The following is a 15,597-nucleotide window of genomic DNA, read 5'->3' on the forward strand; positions in this document are numbered from 1 at the left end:
ATATTAGGCATAATTAAGGACTAAATAGTTTTAAGAAACAAATTGCATAACATCCACAACCCACGGGGTAACAACATAGCATAAAGTCCTCATTCCGAACTAGAGGGAGAATGCGCCGCCCTCGAGGTGGACCTGGTTAGGGATCGCGCTCTCGTTCGAGCATGTCAGATTTGATATATTTTGGGCCTAGGCCTTCGGGCCCACGTGGTGCTATTTGGATAAGACCTACGTGGTGCTATTTGGATTTTGGATGCAAAATATTTAGCGCGCTATACGAAGTAACGTTTAGCACCATTTAGCATGTTATCGCGAGAAAATAGCGTGCTATAGCAGGAATAGCGACATATCGAAAAAAAATAACTTAAATGTAGCGCCGGATTACTATACGGGCGCTATAACGAGAAAATACGCGCTATTTAAAACATGGTGGTGACCCGAGCCGAAATTTATTTATTCCGTACTTCACAGAACCAAACCCCGTACCTTGACGTGACCAGAGTAACGGCGTCGTAGCCGTTACCTATTAAAACAACCTCTTAACGGCGGGGTGACGTTAACCAGCTTGACGGAGTCACCACCTCCGGCTCGTCTCCGCCACGATATTTAAAGCCGCGTCCGTCTAGTGGTGCTGCGAGAGAGAGCAGCAGCGGCATTTCTTCTTCCTCTTTCCCTGCACGAGAAAAGAAAAACTATACTCCGTACTACTGCTCAGGACGACAGAGGAGAAAATATCCCCAATCTCTCGCCCCCCTATAAACCCTAGTCTCGCTGAATTCGCGCCGGAGTTTTCCCCGAATCGAGGCTTTTCGGTGCGTCCGCTTGCCGGAGGAGGTGCGCCGCGGTTGGTTTGGTGGGAAATTGCGGGGTTCTCGGGGCTGTGCGGCGGGCCAGGCGCTCGCCGGCGTCGGATCCAGCTGTGTTTTGGTGGAGGCAGCGGTTTTTGGGGCGAGGACCTGTTCGGCTTCGTGTTTGATTCGCTCGCCTGGGTTGGGTTGGGTTGGTTGGCTCACGCGTGGCTGCGGTGGCAGCGACTGAGGTATGTTTACACCATTGTTGGATTTTGCTTGCTCAGTTCTTCATTTGAGGTTCCTGATGATTTTTTATTGTACTTTTGGTGCATTTTGCTTCAATCCCGCCGCATTTTATCCATGTATAATTTGTTTCTCGTCCGTGTTCTTTACTGCGGTTGTTCCCGTTCTCGTTTTGTTCAGGACTTCAGGCAGCTGCTGTCGATTTGGCGGGGCTGTTGCTGCCATTGCGTTAGCGCAAGGTTGAGCAGCTTGTTCCTTGGCGTTCCCTGCAATCTTGGTGGCGTTTTGATCTGCTGGGTGGGACAAAAGGCGTGACCTTCCGACTAGCGCTTCCGACCCTGCAATGCTTCCCAAGGCTCGAATCCACGCGGACCCGGTTCTCGAGTTTGAGGTCGACCAGTTCGACTGTCTGCCGGATTCGCTTGTCCTGCTGATCCTCAACAAGGTTGAGGATGTGCGGTCCCTCGGCCGGTGCTCCGCCGCGTCGAAACGGTTCTATGGGCTTGTCCCCCTTGTCCATGATGTGTGTGTCAAGATTGATCGTGTTGTGACGGTTGATGGCGACTCCGAGGACCCGCTCAACCTGTCCTCGCCAAAGCCCCGGAACATACTGTCGCACTTCCTGAAGCTGATGCTGTTCACAATCATCAAGCCGTTCCACAACATGCGCAGCGCAAATGGTGCTGGAAGACCGCTATTCCCACAGCTCGCGCAGCACTCACCAGCGCAGGTGCTCCGTAACTTTACACACATAAGGAACCTTCAGATCGAGCTCCCTTCTGGCGATGTTGGAACCGAGGACGGAATACTTCTGAAATGGCGTGCGGAGTATGGGAGCACCCTTCAGAACTGTGTGATTCTGGGGGGTACCAGGGTTGACCGCAAGCCTGTTGGTGCAGAGCATGAGCCATCTTCAGATGACAATGGAAGCATGCCAGAGTCTTTCTATACCAATGGAGGGCTCAAACTCCGTGTAGTGTGGACAATCAGCTCTCTGATTGCAGCTTCAACGAGGCATTATCTTCTCCAGTCAATCATCAAGGATCATCCCACACTTGCGAGCTTGGTACTGACCGATGCCGATGGTCAGGGCACATTATGCATGGGAGCAGAGCAACTGAAGGAGTTTAGAGAGAACCAGTTGTCGGCCTCAGCATGTTCCAACAGGACTCAGGTCCCGGCCTGCAGCATGAAGCTGAAGTATGCTCCATATCTCGAGCTTCCTGGAGGAATTGCGTTGCAGGGTGCAACACTAGTTGCCATCAAGCCCGCAACCGAGGGAAGTAATGGCAGCCATATCAGCCGTAAGGAAACGGATGCGTTCATCTCCGGAGCATTCGATGGACCGTTTAAGTTTGCTGCGAAGGCGTTGATGAAGAGGCGCACGTACCTTTTGGAGATGAACGGCTTCTAGATAGCTTGAGTTCTTCCTGGGGATCAGCTTGCTGGTGCAAGGAAGGGTCGTTTAGCTGCTTTAACTTTTGATCTGTGTAATAGTTTGTGCTTGTTGTCTTTTGTATTAGCTCTCTGTACAGTGGTGTCATTTTGTTGGTTATATGAAAATCGTATCAATTTAGTATATTTTCTCATTGCTATCTTCATTCCTGAAACGGCAATATATCTTTTGCCATTCTCTGCATCTTCCTTTTTTAGCCAAACTACACAAGTAAAGAACCTGTGACTGAGAAACCTCATACTATGGGTTTCCTCTTTTCAGTGACATAGCCTGTGTACTTCTCCATTGTTTCTGCACGGGAGCTTCAGATTCATCCACATATTTGCGTTTGCGTTCCTACCGCTGCATGCGTGAAAAATAATTTATTTACAGTTTCTCTTTTGCTCCCAGGAAATCAGGTCCAAATTTCACAGGAAGTTGGAGTTAGCATTAAAAGAGACCAGACAGATTCTTCTTCCAGGTAGGTGGTAGTACATGTTATCCATTTGGGATTAACAAATGAAAAAGACTAATCTGATGTTGACAAATTCGTGCAGGAGAACGGCTGCTACTCGGCTGCTACTTATCTTGATTTGCGTGTTTATTCTGATGACTGCCGCTACAGTTGTGAGGATGCTTTCCTGAAGTTGACCTTGCAGGAGAATGGGTTAGTGCTACTCTTATCTGCCTGGGTTGCACGGATATAGTTCTACACATGGAACACTACTTATCTATCCTGCTCTGCTGTAAAAGGAAATGCAATTATTTTTAGCATTAATTATCATGGGTCAATTATCCTTGGCCATGGCATTAATGACAAGATACAGGCCTAATCGCATCCCCATGTGATTTGGATCACGATCCAGTCCATAAAAAACACATCAATAATTTGGCAACGGAATTTCTTACAGTAATGCTCCAGAAGACGTCAACTACTATGCCATATCCATTCTTATGAGGATACAGCAATAACTTCTTCCTTTTGTGAATAAGAATTGAGGATTTCAGATCTCTTGTGGGGTCACCCGTAAGGCTGCCCCAAGAATGATTCCCTACATTTCTAGCATTTGGATTTAGCTGGCATGTGTAATCGCCCCGCCCCCTTCCTTTTTAAAGCTGGCATGCGTACTTGAAAAATGCTAAATTGATCAAGACTTGTGTAGATGCTTTTTTAAAGAAAGAGATACTGTACATGTCTGATGCGAGATGTCCCAATCGTGTATTCTTTGGAAATAAGTTATCACACTTTCACGCGTTTCCTTATTTATATTGCAGTTCAGTCCCAAGTTGCAAACTTTTTTGGTATGGGCTGTTATTTTGAGAATAAAATGAACAACTAGATGAATAAATGTACGATTGGTCTTGGTATCACAAATTTGCTTTGGTTCTGTAGCTCCACGATGAAGTAGGCATCAGCAATCAGCTTAATGCCACTTCCAATGCATCGTCTCTTAGGTGATGTCTCTTAGCATACAATACATGTTAAGAGACCATATCTCCAACGCATTGTCTCTTAAGGTGGTATCTGAAGTAGCAGTTATTTAATAGCTTTGTGAGAGAGAGTCAATGACTTTGTGTTGGTTTGTGTGAAGAGACAGTTTCAGAGGGTCCCATGTCAGCAAAATGCCTAATATGACGTGATAAGAGACTACTCAGGCCTCTTTCTTATGATACCGGTACATGACAGCAGCATTGGGAGTGGCGTAAGACTGGTCATAGTGCGAGTAACATAGCTAGTATCATCAATTGCCACCTAGTCACTTGGATGATGTGGCATATCATTAAATGAAGAAAGAGGTACTCCAATACTTATGATACCGGTAACATAACATTTCTCTAGGTATAATATCTCTTGTAAAGTAATAAATGAATGCACTATGATTCCAATGTTTATGATACTATGCACTATGACCATAGCAACATACAGTAGTATCATACGCATCATACTACCTCTATGATACTATCTTTATGTTACTCCCACTATGACTAGCCTAAGCATTCTTTAAGATTTAAAGAGGAATTTCCTTCCAGGTAACCACTTGGGAAATGTGTGATTAGAAGTTAGGATTGCATGTTTTTCAATGTTTTACTGGTAGGAGTAGTCGTAAATTACAATGCACCTTTTCTTGGGGGCGGGGAATCTGAAAAGCGATTATTATCATTATTGGCAAAAATTCACAATCAAAGATGATGCAGTTTGACGGAAGGAAAACGGAAAAAAGAAAAGATGATACATTGAGCTCAAGTTTATCATCTGGTACATGAGGCAGGAAAAGTGTACAAAATCCCTCCATCATTCATTCCGCACATCAAAGGTACATGAGGGCAGCGAACACATTTTGTATTTTCTTCTGTGTTCACATGCATAGCAGCTCCTCATCCAAGAGAATGTACAGCAGAACTGTAGGATTCTGTAAACTGTTTTGGAATATTTCTGTGAGTGCCTACGAGCTTCCAGAAAAGAAAGAGAACTGCTAACCAGCAGGACGATTCCATGTTGTCAGGCCAAAATTGCATATATATATTTTTGGCAGAATAACCCACTGTTTTTGCAGATTAATCTTCTGAAAAGTCATCCTAGGACTAAATGTGTGTGTACTTGCCGAAGAAATGGTAACCCAAAAACTTTAGTTATTGAATTGGAACAAGATCATTGTTTAAAGATTTGCCATTTGCAGCTTAATCTGTAGGCTCGTGGATATGCATCCTAATGAAGCTCGTATGCAGATCGTCGGTAGCAACGGATAACGCGTGGTTGCATGATGATCTGAAGCCCCAAGTGGATTCATTAAGCTCTTCAGATTACAGATATGACCCGATCAAAGTACCAAGGGAATCGGATCAATCATAAACAACACATCGTATTCTTATGCTGTCATCTTAAACAAACAACATACTATCTAGTGAACAAATGGTCTACCTGATTAATAATGTAGAGCGGTTAAAAGAAGTTTATCAGAGATAATCCCTCCCAGTCCCATTCCATGTTTGTGAGATATATTTATGTATGACTATGGTAATAAACAATCACTTCTATAATCTATACAATTTCTTTCATTTTAATAAACTACTCCCTCCGATCCTAAATTATTGTCGAAATATTACATTTATCTAGACGCTTTTTAAGTATAGATACATCCATATTTAAGCAAATTTGAGTCAAAAATTTAAAATCAGAGGGAGTAATATTTTGAACAAAAATACACAGAAGAAAATAAAAAAAATAAAAAGTTCCTGGTGAAAAGAACTACTCCAAGCAAACAGTAAACGATGCTAGGAAGATTTGACACACAATTGATAAAGCAATTGGCAAAAGAACATGAAGTGACCTATCAACTTCCAAGTACATCATTGCGTCAGTTCAGGCCATTCAACTACAGTCGCCACCGATGGACATCAAAGGAACCCCAATACCAGCCTACTCTGTCTCTTTACAAGTTTTCATTGACTAATGTGCAATACCATCATTACTTTGATGGCCTCGCAGCCTCAGTGTTTCGTCATCTTTCAAGCGCATATACCATACCAGGTCCACCTCCTTACGAGCCACAAAATTTGGAAAATATGAGGTGCTGTCCAGGTTTGAGGCAAATCATCTGTATTTGCCTATCTCCATTTTCTTCTTAAGTGCCTTCTGTCCGTGGTATATGAACGAGTCAATGATGCCAGAGACAGTGAAGATCCCTGATGATCATGCACACAAACCAGGTCAGTAAGTCGCATCCATACTCTATTTACCATGTTTGAGGAGGAGAGCTCAACTAAAATAAGTTAACAAAACCATCTTACAGAGAAATGCAGATATAAGACAACTTTTTCTGTACTAAATAGAAAGAAATCATCAAAAGCTTCACCATTTTACAAAAAACTCGGTCAAAGATAAACCGAAGTACAGTTTTCACAGCAACGACTGAAGAGGTAATGAAAACCTTTGACATGATATGATAATTAAAACATACTAGTCCATGCATAAACTAGGGATAATGCTCTTACCTCCCACTATAGCACAGAGGTTTGTCAGGTAGTGGAGGAAGGATTTGTTTTCTTCTGTGAATATGACCTGCATAAAACATTCGGGTGGAGTCAAAACTCAAAACCGTAGATGGGCCACTGACCTAAAGAGTTGAATAGAGTAGCTTACAACTTCGTGCACACTATAACAAGCTAAACTACCCCATAAATAGAAACGGTAGAAATATTGAATTAACAAAAGACTGCAATTTTCTTGCTAAGCATTGAACTTATGACATGATGCACACATCCAAGTATATTTCATATACTTATAAGTTATAACCAAGAGATAATGCATTGCTCCTTTCAAGTAAAAGCCAGTCGTACTACCATCATATACTTTTCGGTTTTCCAGAATGTAAAAGTTACTTCACGAACTTATGTTATGATGCACAAACACAAGTATATTTCAGTAGTTGGTATACTTCCAACCAAGAGCTGCAATGCATTGCTCCTTGCACGTACAATCCAGTCATCTCCTAAAGTTACTTCACATACTTTCCACTTTTCCAGAATCTCGTAAAGTTACTTCATTAAGTCCAGTTGGTCCCGCAACTGCAGGTATTGTGCAATTACACGATAATAATGATAATGGATATGTACTTTCGGCTTTTGTCTCCAAAGAAACTTAGGGACTGGGGTCTGAATGCCCGCAATTTCTAGGCTTTTAACCTTCAAGTGCATTAAAAAATAGACATTAATAAGAACGGATGGTGCCATTCACACCTGTTACATGTGCAAGTGAGAATGCACGCAGACACATACATAATACTCTGTAGCAAATTAGCAACAAAAATGAACATTTCACAGAAAACCAAATGAGCATTCTTCACATCTTCATTGTTTATTATATTACCTTTATAGGCGAGAAATCGTAGAAGAAAAATACTCCAGGTTGTGGTCTAGGATGGACATTTCCATCTCTAAAGTGCTCTGTCACTGAAAACTGTGAATGGAAGTAACAAAAAAGTCATTAAAGTTCAGAACAGTAAAGGTTTAGCATGTGACGAGTCAATGAACTCCACTAACTTGGTTTGAATCAATCTTGCGCCCTCTTGTATCAGTATAATTTGTAGGGACAACCTGGATAAGAAAACCAGGTAAATTTCTTACATAATCATGGTTGCTAGATTCATAAACCGAGGGCAAAAGAACTGCAACAAACACAAGTGCAAGCAATACCCACTTTTATGAAGTATTGGTATGTCCCATCTGAAGCCGGTTGTGTCCACTGAGCACTGTGTCCATGAAATTGGTTAGTACTTGAAGGCAGAAAAACAAAAATTGACAAGAGCAGAACATTTAGGATAACATGAATCCTTCCTATAGCATTGTGGACTTACCCATCAAGAGGATTGACAACACCAGGGAATTCTGTCCCAAAGGACAATTTGTTTATTTTGTGCGTAATCTGGCAAAATTACACACAAACATACTAAAGGCCCTGAACGCATACACTTCAGTAAACTAAGGAAGAAGAAGAAAAACGTTCATTTGACCTACTTACATTGAAACCGCCTTCCAGTGAAGACAGCTCAGGCACATCTACATTTGACTCATAAAATCCTCTGCCTGGTGCAAAGTGGAAATTTCCAGCAACTTTACTGACATCTAGAAAGCCATGGACGCTACAGCCTTCACCATGCTGAGTTTTAACTCTTTCAACAAAGTCCTCTCTGGCGCACTGCCATGACCATCATAGAATCCATCAAATATTAGTAGTTGCAAACAGCAGGCATGCAGAAAACCAGAAACTAGAAACTTAACACATAAAAATAAGCTAAGTTGGAGATTATGGGATCCAAAGCATACATTGTACAACTCTAGGGGCATGTTGCGCCTGCAAGCTTGTTGCATAAAACATGTCAGTTTGCTATTTTATCTAACTAATATCATGTATTGCATTAAATTATTATTTTTTCGAAAGGGTTTGCATTAAATGATCCATTACAGAACAATTTAGCCATTGAATAGCAGAGCATGCCTCAAGTTCAATCATAAAAAAGAACCAGGGATGCCTAATTTCCAGTCAACAGCAAGCTCATGCGCAAGTATGAATTAGTGATAACCCTAGCTCCCCACTCCACTTGTATACAAAACAATGCCTGAGAATAGAGAAGGCTGATGGCTGCCATGCAGAAAGAGACCTATCTTATGTACAATTGCACATTATTAAGCAGAGTGCACGGCATGAGACTACCACAGGGATGGACCATCTCTGTTGTTGGAGACAGGGCAGCCAGATGGATGCTGGATCGCAAAATTGGTTGCTTGAACAACACAAAATGAACACATTACAATCTTCAACGCAAATATATATTACAGCGGATTTTCTAATATTAAAGTAAACCCAAAAACTCAATGAAGAAAAATACAAAGCAGATATTTTTGTAAAAATATGCCAAAATAATTAATATACCTGGTCAATTAAGTCGGGGTTTGTAAGAGCCCACCCCTTCTTCTTATAGGCCTCCCTAACTTCATCACATGAATTACAGCATTGCTCATCCGACTGAACTCCGAAAAAGTGCAAGCAATCCAAAGTTAAAAAAAAGTAATCGATAACGAGAAATACCACGAAGCTCACATATCGCAGAGTGTCCATACCTCCTCAGCACCATAACACGTGCCACAATATTGCTCACCTTTGTCTAGCCGTCCTCCATGTTTTTGCAGTGGTCTCTCAATCTATAAAAAAGGGTCAATCAAATATGAGTCAGATGGCAAAGTAGAACAAAGACACATGATGCAGCCACACAGATTACTTGCACAAATAAGTAAGAAATATTGGTTAAGACTAGGTCAACCTTATAATTTCAATCAGCTACATGATCGTTGTAGACAACAATTTTGTTGGTCTAAACATAAGCTCCTCACAGGTCAGAGTAAAAACAGGGGCATACACTTCCATATCAGATTTGTGACTACCACAAACGTGAAGCACCAATTTACCCAGTATATCAATTAGAAATGACATGTTTTTGCATGAACTTCCAACATCCTTAAGAAACCCACATCCCGACAGGGAACGGCATAGAAGCACATCATGCAGAAACGACAAGGGATGGAAACAACTCAGCAACTCACAGACCTTACCATCATGACACCTCTAGAAAGTTGTATCACATTACAAGATACTCCCTCCATTTCACAAAGGTTGGCATATTTCGTTTCGCTAAGACAAGCCTTTGACCAATAATTACTCTATTAATATGTAAGTTATATGATACGAAATCATGGTCATTAGCAAGAATTTTTAAAGACGAATCCATTGATATAAATTTCATGTATGAAAAAACACATACTAATAGAGTTTTCATTGGTCAAAGCCTTGTCTTAACGAAACAAAATACGCCAATCTTTATGAAATGGAGGGAGTACGGTAGAGTTGAGTAATGTGTAAGTCATAAGCTATCACAACCTTTTGCTGTCTAGTCTTCTACTGTCAGATAGTCACAAAGGTACTCAAATTTCAGTCATCTGTTCCAAAAGTTCTAACGGCAAGGGATGAACATATACACTAAGCAGAGAAAATACGGGAAGGTTTCCTACTCAAGTACTCATAATTCAACTACAGTTGCTATAGATGTCACATGGAAACATGTTCCTTGGTCCTAAGGCACTGACCGCCCAGACTAATTTGGGCAGGCTAAATGAGCTCAACATACTCTAACTGAAAGAGAGATCACCAACCTTTGCTCCACCAATGCCCTCTTTTCTTGATTCAATAACATTACCATGTGAGTTTAATCTTTTCTTTTCTATGTCATGCCTCTACAACAAAACAATAGAACCAATAAGATAACAAATTAACATACAGAATAAGGACTAGCACAGAAGGAGATAACTTAAATTCATACAATGTCCTGGTGCTGCTCGCCACTAATATCCCTGGTATCAACACTGAGAAGGGTGCAAGGTATACTTGGAAAAGTAATATCAAACTGCAAAACAGATTAGCATTACAACACCCATCCGAAATTGGCAAAATACTAGAAGAGATAAGTCTGCCTTTTAGGTTAGAGAAAAAAAATAGAAGTATGGCAAATATATGAGTCACGTCTAATTGCACAAAGGAAATACTAACATTTACTCTTAGCCTTTCTCCTCTCGATGTGTCTACCACTAACTTAGTCTCAGTCGCTGAATTTAAATATGAACCTGCAAAAAAAGTATAGACGTAAAAGGTGATTATTAGAAGCTCTGTCCTACTCTTGTTTTTTTGTAAGAGAGTAACATACAACATTAGGCCCCGAAACAGAATATGTGTATAAAGAGACACAACACCAAGTCATAGAAATCCATTTTCTTTCCTATAAAGGAACATTTTTATACTTTGGTGGGTGTAATACAAAGTAAAGATGACCTGTTAAGGTCAACACTGATGTTCTACAAGAAATTTGTAGGAATTTTTTCCTTTTTTGAAAAGGAGAGAGCGCCCCCGGCCTCTGCATCGATCGATGCACACAGCCCTCATATTATTAACATGTGAAATTGGGACGGGACAGTATGTATAGTCAAGATTCAAAAATTACTGCTATGTGCTATAACTGATTCAGGCAACTGACCAAAGCTTAGAAACATGGGAAATGACAGCACTTAATTGGTTGTAAAGCAATGTTCCCTCTGAAACAAAAGAATTATTATCTACGCTATTTGTTCTCAGAGACGCATTATCTGCCCAAATGAAAAGCAATAATTTGAATCCTCCACCAACAACAAAATATGACGAGCTAATGTGTGCAAAAAAAAAAACTCGGTTCCAATTTCCATGCAGACAAAGAAGCAATCCAGCACCTGCAGCATTCCCCCAAGAGAGAATTGCACCAGTTTATAGTAAAGTAAGTAACAACTAAGATAAATATAACAAAAATCATCCATTAGGGTTCTACAAAACTAGTTAGTGCTGGTCTAAACATGTTGGCTACAAATAGAACCTTCTTATCACCAGACATTTTCCAACAAAATACCAGCTGTCAACGTGCGCTGATCCATATCATGACCTATTTTTGAAAACATGCTCCGAAATAAAAGAACCTTTCATAAAATTTTCGAGAATACATACCACCAAACTGACATTGTGACGGCAGCACATAGTACATGCCAGAAAATTCGACTCGTGGCCCCGACCAAACTGACACAACAGCCAGAACCAAACAGAAAGTTTTTTCTCGAGAACCTTCCAACAACTCACGCATTACAATTTGTGGCAATGCCCACCACAGCAGCACTAAATATGTCTACCAAAAGTCGAACCTTTTCCCTCCCGGGACAGCAAAACACATAGCTTGGCACAATAATAGGCCACCTTTGTCTAAAAATTACCACCCGGCACACCCGAAAGCATCACGAAATCTTGCATTATTCAAGAAGGCAGTACTATGAGGGCACACCAAATTGTTGCCACTGAAATCAAACCTCACCCCTACCAAAAATTCAAAGCAGATATCCTAAACACATCTACAGTAGCACAATTGAACCTCTTTTCAGAACTCGTACACCTCAAATTCCGCACCACGGCAAGCCATTGCGGCCCACAAAGCACCCCTCCAACCGAATCGAATTTAGCAAGGACTTACTCGTCTCGGAGATGAAGAGGAGCAGCATGACGACGGCGGAGACGAGCGTGACGACGCCGCCGGAGAGCGTCCGCTTGTAGAAGTCCTCGTTCACCTTGGGGTACGCGTCCAGCCCCTTGAGCTTCTGCAGGAACCCGTCCATCTCCGTCGCCGCCGCCGCAGCAGAGGCCGCCGGACAGCAGCAGCTCCCTCCCTCCCTTGCAAACCCTAATCGCCCGATCCGAGCCGCGGAAAGAGCTAGGGCTGTGGGCGCGCAGGGGGGTTTGACCTGCGCGAGATTCCGCCGGGTTCGGGTCGGCCGGGGGTCGGGGGAGAGAGAGAAAGAGAGAGAGAGAGAGAGAGAGAGAGCTTAGCCAAAGCCTATAGCCGGAGATGATTACGAGGAGGAGACGGAGATGTAGTAGGCGCGGACGCGGTAATGGTGTGGGATTTAGCAATTAGCACGGGAAATTCCTTGCACGCGGGCCACGTGGCGGGCGTCGGTTGGCTGGCGTCGGCGGGAATGCGTTGGACTCCGCTGACGTGGCAGGTTGGGTTCCGGTGGGAAGTCGTCAACCCCGGCCGCTTCACCACGGACTCCTGCAAGCGTCCTTTCGGAGATTCGGCTGCTAGTATTTTTGGGTAATTTGCCGAAATTTAACTCGTGTAGTTTTTTCCAGTATACAACAGTAATTTCCTTTTTTGAGAAGGTTTGTACAATTGAAAATATTCCATATAATAGGTGTTATATCGGTGTACGGTCTGTGTGTGACCTAACCAGGTCTGAGTAGCGACGTGTGGTGTGCCAGGTGCGAACCGTTGCTGGCTAGTAGCTTCCGGAACATTCATAAATAATCTGCGTGTCGTAAGGTCATTTGGCTAAGCTCTACAACATCATTTAACCAAAATAGACGCATCTGAAAAACTGACCTGCTGACTACGACAATGAATGGAGTGTTGTTCTGTTGCCACTTGGCAGATTTAAGATTTCATTCACATACTGTTAGTAGCTACCGATGCTGCACTAAACGTAGAGGCCACCTGAAATCACTTTCTTAATGTCCAAAGTACGATGCCAAACCACTCATGCAATAAACGAATCACACTATGGTTAACGGACGAAGCAAAGTCAAACAAGATGCACGCAAATAATACCGTAAGAATCATAACTTACCCAGCTCCATGGAAATAAGGATTATCATAAAATGATAGGACAAGAATATCTTCGCAAAGAACCATATGAAGTAGTATTATCTCTATGACAGCTGCAACTCAACATAGGAAAAAAGTACATGATGGAAAGATAACAAGGACACACGATTCAACCCCTACAACTCCACTAAAAACGCAGAGCTCTCTCTTGATTTAATCACTGGGTTCCAGGCGTGGTGCTGATGATGTCCGAGTCACCTGATGCATTAAAAGGCAAGCAGTTCGGTACGAATCACAGGGACACGATGAATAGAAAGATAATGGAAGAGTTTTTTTGGAAGGCAACGAACCAGGATCAATGATGCTGAGACAGCACACCCGGTAGTACTTGCCGCAGGCAGTTCCAAGATCAACATTATCTGCAAAGATTAAAGGAGATTACAAAGTGCAACCATAAAATTATACCATAGATACTTAGGACGTTGTACGAAGTAGTTTAGACTGTGTAAATTTAAATACATAAAACAAGCATTAACAAAAATCTTTCAGAATGGTTACAATTAACTTACTTCCATGGAAATGGTGGACACTAATTTTTGCCAACATAGCATAGTACTCGATCTCAGACTTCCTAAGAGGAGGGCAGTTGTTTGCAAGGATAATCAGCTTCCCTGAACATAGAAACAAACCCAAATATTAGCACTGACAAGCACATGTAAAATTAAAACCTATGAAAATGCAACGATAAAAGACATTGGGAGCAATGATGTAATGAAACTAGTTCCAAGTGCCACAATGAGTAATATTTTACATAAACAACAAATTATTTCAACCTCCTATTATACACCAGATATGGGGATCTTGGATAAGTTTTATAGAGAGGCTGGAATTGTTTTAGGGCGCTGCATTCATCTCCAAGGCAGCAAGAACATGCCAAAGAGCCAAATTTCAGTCCCATTCTACAATCCAGAATCCAACACTATAAACTAGTGAAAACATCGTTAAAAAAGTGTATACCAATAAAATACAATTCTAAAACTGCACAAAAAATAACAAAAAATAACTAGAAAGGACCTAGGTGGCTTAGCAAACTGCATCTTCCATGCAAGTTAAAAACTTCAAACAGCCCGACAAGGCAACAAGCATGTTATTGCTCTAGGACCGTACATTCACCTCCAAGGCACAGCAAAAGCAAGCCAAAGAGGTAAACTTGAGTCCAATTATACAACTTCTAATAATCATGAAAAATATTCAAAAAAATCGAACTAGGTACTAACAGAAAATCACAAAATATTGAACCTCAATTGCCCATAGATTGAAAGAGATCTTAGGAGAAATCTTAATAAAGAGGATATCATTATTGTAGGGCGCTGTATTCATCTCTAAGGCATGGCAACAGAAAACAAGAGAGGTAAACTTCAGTCCCACTTAACAATCCAAAACGTCAGCACTACAAACTAGACGGAATATCATAATATAAAGGACAGACAGTCAGAATACATAGCCCTAACTTTGCAAAACATTCAACAGAGTATTATAACAAACTACATAGACTATCAATTCCCAAATTAATCAATCAAGTGAAAAAAAAACTTAGGAGCCGAATTGAAGCAGTCTCAGGGAGAGGTTTTTAAAAAGCGTTACTTTCTCCAAGGCACTGCATTAATGTCTAAATTTCAGACTTATCCTACGAATTAAATTGTCAACACGACCTGCAATGAACATCGTCATATAAACAGTAACAGTTGGAAGATGCTAACGTTAGTGCTGAACTTCTGAAGGACTGACACTACGAGATACAAACATTTACAATTCCAAGACACAGAAAAGCTTACATATAAGATCTGTAAGCAGATTAATTACGACAAGCTAATCGCGCATAAACGAATCAATAGGAGGCGATCTATACCCTTGGAGCTGCGCAGCGTCTTGAGTACAGTCTTGTAACCGAGCGTGTACTTGCCGCTCTTCATCACCAGCTGCAGCTTGTTGTTGATGTTCTCCGTGCTCTTCTTCTGCAGCGCAGATCGATAGAAACCCGTGAGAAATCCACCCCACCAACAGAACACAAAATCAAACTCGAAGCGGGAAGAACAGTCGAAGGGGATCGATTAGGGTTTCGTACCGCCTTCTTCGTGGGAGCCATCGTTTCGAGCGGCCGCGGCGGGAGACGACGAGCAAGGTGATGCGTGTAGGCGGCGGCGCAAATGGAGAACTGGCTAGGGTTTAGCGAGACGGAGTATATAGGTGCGGCTGTTTGAACAACATTACCTGGTTACCCCTGGGCCTGCCGTGACCTAACTGGGCCTCATTGGAGCAATGGAGCACATCGAGCCCAGATATATATTACCTAATTCCACTAAACAAAAGATATATTACCTTATGGGTTGTTCCCCTAAAAAGGAAGACC

General features: G+C 41.8%; 3 protein-coding genes across 3 annotated transcripts; 1 reads left to right on the forward strand and 2 right to left on the reverse strand.

Annotated features, from left to right (window-relative positions):
* The first annotated feature begins 614 nt into the window (after positions 1-614).
* LOC100840000 (F-box protein At5g46170) lies at positions 615-2,622 on the forward strand. Its single transcript, XM_003568167.4, has 2 exons — positions 615-1,036; positions 1,212-2,622. The coding sequence occupies exon 2, from the start codon at positions 1,375-1,377 to the stop codon at positions 2,443-2,445; it is 1,071 nt and encodes a 356-aa protein (XP_003568215.1). The 5' UTR covers positions 615-1,036; positions 1,212-1,374; the 3' UTR covers positions 2,446-2,622.
* Positions 2,623-5,737: 3,115 nt separating this feature from the next.
* Positions 5,738-12,449, reverse strand: LOC100840307 (endoplasmic reticulum-Golgi intermediate compartment protein 3). Its single transcript, XM_003568168.4, has 13 exons — positions 12,057-12,449; positions 10,565-10,638; positions 10,338-10,421; positions 10,171-10,251; positions 9,085-9,165; positions 8,897-8,989; positions 7,985-8,161; positions 7,821-7,888; positions 7,664-7,715; positions 7,507-7,560; positions 7,334-7,423; positions 6,460-6,526; positions 5,738-6,150 (listed from the first exon to the last, which is right to left on the reverse strand). Exons 1-13 carry the CDS (start codon positions 12,196-12,198, stop codon positions 6,059-6,061), a joined length of 1,155 nt encoding a protein of 384 aa, XP_003568216.1. The 5' UTR covers positions 12,199-12,449; the 3' UTR covers positions 5,738-6,058.
* A 743-nt stretch (positions 12,450-13,192) lies between these two features.
* On the reverse strand, positions 13,193-15,474 carry LOC100840616 (60S ribosomal protein L30). Its single transcript, XM_003568169.4, has 5 exons — positions 15,313-15,474; positions 15,097-15,202; positions 13,757-13,858; positions 13,538-13,606; positions 13,193-13,445 (listed from the first exon to the last, which is right to left on the reverse strand). Exons 1-5 carry the CDS (start codon positions 15,331-15,333, stop codon positions 13,405-13,407), a joined length of 339 nt encoding a protein of 112 aa, XP_003568217.1. The 5' UTR covers positions 15,334-15,474; the 3' UTR covers positions 13,193-13,404.
* Between the last annotated feature and the right edge of the window lie 123 nt (positions 15,475-15,597).

Source organism: Brachypodium distachyon, chromosome 2 (genome assembly GCF_000005505.3).
Source record: "Brachypodium distachyon strain Bd21 chromosome 2, Brachypodium_distachyon_v3.0, whole genome shotgun sequence".
In the NCBI taxonomy this organism is placed as follows: domain Eukaryota; kingdom Viridiplantae; phylum Streptophyta; class Magnoliopsida; order Poales; family Poaceae; genus Brachypodium; species Brachypodium distachyon.